We start from the raw sequence: 7,447 nt of genomic DNA on the forward strand, positions 1-7,447 counted from the left end.
AGTCTGTTGTCCAAAGAAGATGCTCCACACACTTACCCCCTCCTACGGCAGAGATTTATTGTCTGCCTATGCTTGAGCAAGTTACTTATTTTCTCAGCTCTCCTCCCTCTTCAAGTAACGTATGTTCTGAAATTTCCAGCTAGTCTTTATTCTCCTTCCCTTATTATAAACTTTGCACAATAGATATGTATTTAGTACTCTTTCAGCTCTCTCTTTAACCCTTAGTTTCCTGGGCCAGCTTATCTAATGACACCTCTATGCAGATGACAGCTAGCTTTATATCTGAAGTTCTAATTCCATCTCCAGTTTCAGCCCATACACTGGAATGTCTTTCTGGCAATCAGTCTAATTCAATCCACATATTCTCCCCCTCTTCCCTATTTAGATGCCTGCTTTTCATCATTATTTTTTCTATATGCCTTATCTTATTTAAAAAGGCTACCCTCTTAATAGGCATTCCTGCTCAGACTCTCAGAGTGATATTGATTCTTTTCACTCCTTTTCCTTCTCTTCTTTAACTCCCAAGTGATCTACCTTCATTTAATGTATTTCAGTTTAGTAATCTCTTTTTCTGATAAAATGTCTAGTTCTAATGAGGATTTCTGGTCTTTTATATATTGTAAATTTACTCTTCCAAACATCATAGCATGCATCTTAGTTCTGGTAAGCCAGAATTTGGTGACAAGTTTACTCTAACCACATTGTTCCTGATTTCTCTGTATTTGTTCTTTTGTTTCATATATAATAACAATGGTTTTGTTTGTCTCTTATTGGGATATAGAAATGCTCTTTAATTTCTTATTTAATTTACATTTGTATTAGAAACATAGGAAGGAAATTGCTTTTTTAGCTCAGTGCTATAAGAATGAGCTATTTATAAAAGATACTATATTTTAAAAGTTCTGGGCAAAATTTTTAAATCCTTACTACTTCAAATGTCTATTGTAATGTTAAGCCAAGTTAGAAACCAGCAGTTGCAAAAATCCAAAAAAAGAACAGATCAATAAATACAGTTGTGGAAACAAAATCAATTGGGTCTACTACCAATCGAGAGCAGAAATACCATACAGAAAGCCCCAGTTTACATATGGTACACAACTCAATGTGGAAGAAGAAAATCTGATTTGTTTAAAAAGTCATCCAATTACTAGAAGCCTATCTCATACTCTGATATTCTAGCATGAAATATGTGTCCCTAAAACTTTCATTTTCTTTTATTATTATTATTAATTTTTAAATTCAGATAGGATCTCAAATATAATTGATGACTAGAAATACATGTTTTTTTCCCTTTAAATCCCCATAACATAAAACAGGCAAACCAATTTAAACTACATTTAGAAAATAAAAAGTTGCTGTCTGCCTAGTTCAGTCCTAGTGAATTTTATATCAGAACAATAAATCTCTGAAAATACAAGCTTCCAATGAAACCTTGTTAAATATTTAATCATAGGCATCAGGCCCATAAACATAAGCTCTGTTCCTTATTCTTATATATTTTAATGGTAACTTTTATTCTTTTTATGGAAGAAATTAAATGATGAGGAATAATCTCTCATATGAGCACATGAGTACTTACCAATACCACTTTGGCAATTTTGCTGCATATAGATTTAAGCTGTTTATGAACAAAATTATAATAATGACTATTTCTTCAACAGAAAGGAAAGAAAATCTCTCCCATCCACAACTGATAGATGTGGGTGGTTAAACTATAGATAAATGCTTTGTGGGTTCTTTGAGATTTATATTGAGAAAATAAAAAACCCTGTTTTCAGCTATCAGAAAGCATCCCATTAATACTCAAGTATATAAAGTATAGTTCTAGGAATAGTAGACACATTAAAGTTATTTTTTACCCATTCTTCAAACTTAGCTTAAATTCCACTTCCTTAAGGAAATGTTTCTTGACCCTCCAGAATAGACATGTCCCCCTGTTTCATGTCCTGTGGAGTCTTTGTGTTTTTCAAATTCAGTTCTACTCTCCATGACTGAAGCAACCATGTCTGTCCTGTTAAAATTCTATATCCCAGTGGCTCACCTTGCCTTCACATATTAACCACTCAACAGGGACTCTATGATTGCACTTAGAAGTGCAAACTGGATAATTTGATGTGACTAGCTACAGAGATAGAGATAAGATAAAATAAAAAGGAGGTCTTTGGGCCCAGAAATTTCTATGGACAGGAAGAGGCTGAGTAAACTCAACTACAGTCATAAGCCATTTCCCATGGAAAAGGACAGATGACTTAGAATCCAGCTGGCAGAGCCAAGAACAGTAGCAAATCATTCCCAGGGAACAGGACTGGACCCTGCTCAAGGAAGGAGTGAGAAGAATTCAGCTTGATTTTAGAATTGCTAATGAGGAGTAAATCGTGTGGCTTTTATTTCCCCCCTTTTTGAATTAATATGTCTATTGTTCTATCCTATGCCTGACAATTCTCCTATGCTGGGTGATGTAGGACAGTAATCAGTCTCTTTAACCCATAGATCTTCAAATCAAGAGGACATGTACTGAGAAATCAAACTCAAGGGACCTCACCCATCTCTAGATTTGATATCGCTGACAAGTCCCTGAATCTTGAGCCCAAGCCTGATATTCTAATGGGATGAGACTGTCATGGAGTCTTTGGAGGAATGACAGTATTGTGCATGGTGGAGGAATGTAAATTATTTAAGCCAGATTTCAGTCAGTGGAAATTTTTGAAACATAGCCACGAATTCTTTGATACTCCTCCACTGAGAGGTAGAAGTCTATGCCTCTTCCCCTTGATTCTGAGTGGGTTTATGATAACTTAAACCAATAGATTATGACAAAAATAAGGCCTGTCAACTCAGAAACCAGATCATAAAATGTTTGCTGTTACATTCACTCTTGGAGTCCTAATTCACCATGTAAGGTGTCCAACTGCCCTGAAGATAAGTTGCTATAAGGAAACCCGAGACAAATGAAGAACCCAAATCTAGGCTCTCTGGTCAAGAGTCTCCACTGAGTCTAGCATTCAAATCCTTCCAGTTCAGTAATGTAAGTCAAGATCAGTTATTCTCAAAGTTTAGCCCATGGATCTCCAAATTCAATGAGGTACTTTCAAGGGATCACAAGGCATCAGTGAAGTCAAACTTTTTTCTTAATAATACTAAAATATTATTTGCCTTTTTCACTGTGTTGACATTTCCCCCCTTTTAACTATATATTATATTTCAAATAAATGTAAAAATATTTAAAGTAAAACATTATAATTTAACAGGTTTAATTATTTTAATATTCCTCCAAAAGAACATTTAATTGATATTCTAACTTGAGTTAAATGAGTCTCTACTCAGTTTTATCTTCTGAAGCATTTTCTGAACAAGACTTTGCTCAAAGACAAATGCTTTAGCTGTTATCACACTGCAGCAGATACTATCTGTTCTGGAGGTGGTCTTAGCTATAATCCACATAATATTAACAGTATTTACTGTATTGGGTACTGGGAATATCTATGAATTACTACCCAAGAATCTTTGCTGAATCCTGAGCATCAGCTTCCATTCCTTGGGCCCATGGAGGGCAGTGGATAGAACCAAAATGATTTTGATGAGTGTTTATAAACCTTTAAATTTTGGCTGAAAGTATTTCTTCAACTGACATAAGAAATTTTTTAGCATCCATCAATAAAAGTGTAACCACTGAAAAAAATTTAAAAAATATGTAATTGACCCATTTTCCACTGAATCTGAATACCAAAATTTGTGGCTTGGATTTTCTAAGGCAGTTGCAACTTCATAACTCTTAAACAATAAACTTATAATAATCTTGGTTGCCATTTTATTTTTTCTTTCTTTTCTAACACTTTCAGCCATCTATCTGTCTTTGTATCAACTCTGCTTATAATGGTGTCACAATCTGATTACCATGTCCTTGAAGCCAGCTCAGTGACCCCACTGTGCTGACATTTGAACTGGCACAAAATCAAATCAATGATGGGTACAACTGCTAGTGCATTAGCATGAATCAAAGAAGAGGCATCACACTGTGCTAGTGGTCTTTACATTCTTCACTCTTATACACTTGCAAAAATCAAATACTTATTTCATTTAAGAACATCTTTGAGGAAGCAGTAAAAAAATTATTAAGTTTATCAAACCAGAGTCTTTTAGTACTCATTTCTTAATATTCCATGGTGTCAAAATGAGAAATATACACAAGTACTTTGATGCATTTTACAGTGTGATGTTTACTTTAAGTAAAAGCATTTGTACAATTGAGTTGTGGGCTGAATTAGGTAGCTTTTTCATGGAACTCCATGGAATTCCTCAAAAGAAAGACTGAAAAACTATGGATATTCAGAATTATATACAGAAAGATATTTTCTAAAAAAAGAAAGCAATGCTAATTTTTTTAAAAATTGAAAGCTTTAACTTTAATGATAAATTTTGAATTTTATCTGTCATTATGAGCTAGACACTTTCCTAAAACTTTTCTGATGAGCTAGATGATGATTTTAATAAATGCCATTTTTTTGTTATTTTATAATGACATGAATCAACATTTAGAAGATTTGCATAGCTCAGTGAAGTAATATTTTCCAAATGACCTGAATAACATTATAAAAATTATTCATGGGTAAAATATTCATTCAAGGTAAAAGATAGATCTGTGGATTTTAATGTAACAGAGCTCAAAAAGTTTACTAATAGAGCTCCAGATTCTATATTGCAAAATAACTTTAAGAAAATACTTCTAACTGATCTTTGATATTGTATCAAAGGAGAATATCCACAATTATCTGAAGAAACTATTAAAATATATCCTTCCCTTTCCCACCTTTACATTTATGTAAGGCCAGATTTTCTTCATATACTTCTTTCAAAATAAAACTTTTCAACATTGATTGCAGAAGCAGATATGAGAAACTAGCTGTTTTCTATTAAATCAGACAAAAGTTTTGCAAAAATGTAAAACAGTGCCACTTTTCTCAAAATTTTTTTGCTGTTTTGGAAAATGTAGCTCTTTTACTTTAAACGTTTATATATGACACCAATTAAAAAAACTAATTGTTATTTTTAAATGAATTGAGAATTAAAACTTCTAAAATGTCTTTTTTAATATCTAATAAACATATTAGGTAAAATCCATGGTTCTAGCTCACATAAATAGAGACACTCTGGGGTCCTCAATAATATTTTACATATTAAAAGGGCCTAAGACAAAAACTGGAGGCTTGCTGCTCCAGATGATTCCAGACACCAGTGCTTCGAGCCATTTCATCCATTCGAATCTCTCCAGCTGAGACTACAATGATGAAGCAAAGATAAGCTACTATTCCTGCTGTGTGCCTTCTGAATTCTTCACCCACAGGATCACAGAAAGATTGCTATGGATTGAATTGCATCCCCCCAAAAAAGATGTGTTCAAGTCCTGACCGTTAGGGCTGTTATGTGATCCTATTTGTAAATAAGATCTTTGAAGATAATCATGAAGTCCTTTACTTTTTTCTATTTCTGTAGTCAGAAATTTAATCCAGGCACTTTTATCTCTCATTCTAGTGATGACAAATAGCGTCCTAATTGATCTTCTAATCTCCAGTTTCTCCCATAGTGAGACTTGCCCCTCGAGTAAGGAAAAATGTTTGTTTGTTTGTTTGTTTTAAAGGGAGAATCTGACGTTATAAGTTCCCTGTAAATAGCCTTCAATAACTGGTCATCACCTATCACCTATCACTTTCTGAGACAAATAAATCCTCACATAGTCTGAGGATTCTATTGTCTTTTGGCCTCAACTTTAGCACAAACTTTTCTGAAAGCTCAACATTCTGCTGAACTGCCTGGAGCTCCCAGAATACATCCTGGTCTGTTAAATCTTTATACTTGTGTATTCACCTGTCCCTCTGCTAGATCCTGCTCTCAAGATTCATGTCAATAATCACTTCCTTTTGGAAGCAACACCTAATTCCAGAAGAATGAAATAGGTTTTCAGTCCTATGCCTTTATATTACACCTTTTTTTAACCTTTATTGAAGCATTTATCAAATATGCAATTATACCACATTTAGAGCACATTGAGAGGAGAAATTAAATTCCATCATATTTTTTCAAAATACCATTTCCTATCATGGCGACAAACAAATATCTGTTGAGTGAATAAATTATTGTTTTTTGTACAATAGAGATTCCCACAAATAATTGAAAAGAATTTAGTCATTTTCAGTGGGAACACTGCACCTACTAAACAAAGATTCAAAGAGAAAGAAACATGGTCTTTAAACAAGTCTATAATAATAAAAAATAACAATCATAGAGTAAATGTTATTAATAAGAAGACATCACAGATTCTATTAGTTTTAATCTAAGAGTTTTATCCTGTTTTATTATTTAATGTCTGCTTGTCTGCTTAAACTAGCATTCCACAACCGATTAATATGATCATGCTTTCAAAGATATAAAACCACATAGTGGCAGCAACTTAATTCTATGCTCAAATGAGCTTTTCAGTGCAATAACCATGCTTCAAATATTTATACAGTATTTTAGTTTAGTGCAGTGTAATTATTCTCTGTATATTGCCAACTGAAAACCTATCTGCTGCTTTAACAAACTTGGTTTCAATTTGTGATGTGGAAAGTAAATAAAGCAGAGTACAGGAATTAGAGAGGATTTTGAACAGAGAAATGGCATGATCTGCCTTGGGTATTAAAAATCTCATTCAGGTTACTGTTTTGAGAATAACCAATAAATAACGGAAATGAATATCTTCCTTGCCCCTCTAGATCCATTCTTATTCCTTCTCCATCCTCTTCTGTGCTCAAGGAATCCACTGCTTATAGATACCAATTGACTTCCTTTCTCCTGGCTTCTAGTTACTTTTGACCAATTGAAGTACATTAGATACCTCTCTTGTCCAGTCTTACATGCTTCCTTTCAGCTGTAGCAGAAACAAACATTTACCCACAAGTTTTAACTTATGTTCTTTAAATAGCTACTTTCTTCAAGCCCAATCCCTGATATTCCACTTTTGTCCTGGGATTATTCTGAAGCTGTGGCATGAAATACAAGCAGAGGTCCAACTGGGATTCATGCAGGTGCAGGCGCCAGTGTGTGGGGGGTTATTACAGCCTCTTGGACTAATAATCCTTAAAGGGAGATGAGAATTGATGAATAAATGCTTCTTCTTCTTCTTAGTCTTTTCTAGCATATCTACATGTGTCCAGAAAAGGCATTCTCTATATTTCTTGAGAGATCCTAAAACATCAAGCCCAATTTGACCTTGGAAAGGACCAAGCTGATTAGTACACACTTAGTGACTTTTCATTTTTTCTCATTTCATTCTACTCAGTTCTTCTTTCTCACTCCCGGTACCATCTACTGAATCATTTACCTGCACATGAGTACTTGTTTCAGTCTTTGCTTTCAGGAGAATCCAGACTAAGACACTGGTATGAAAGCACTGGCAGGAGGTCTAGAAGAT

General features: G+C 34.1%; 1 protein-coding gene across 1 annotated transcript; it reads right to left on the minus strand.

Annotated features, from left to right (window-relative positions):
* Positions 1 to 3,294: 3,294 nt before the first annotated feature.
* LOC101445172 (protein SPO16 homolog) lies at positions 3,295 to 3,843 on the minus strand. Its single transcript, XM_012518738.2, is given in 3 exon segments — positions 3,295 to 3,565; positions 3,567 to 3,673; positions 3,676 to 3,843. Coding segments are annotated over 3 exon segments (546 nt in total).
* Between the last annotated feature and the right edge of the window lie 3,604 nt (positions 3,844 to 7,447).

This window comes from Dasypus novemcinctus, chromosome 5 (assembly GCF_030445035.2).
Source record: "Dasypus novemcinctus isolate mDasNov1 chromosome 5, mDasNov1.1.hap2, whole genome shotgun sequence".
Classification (NCBI taxonomy): Eukaryota; Metazoa; Chordata; class Mammalia; order Cingulata; family Dasypodidae; genus Dasypus; species Dasypus novemcinctus.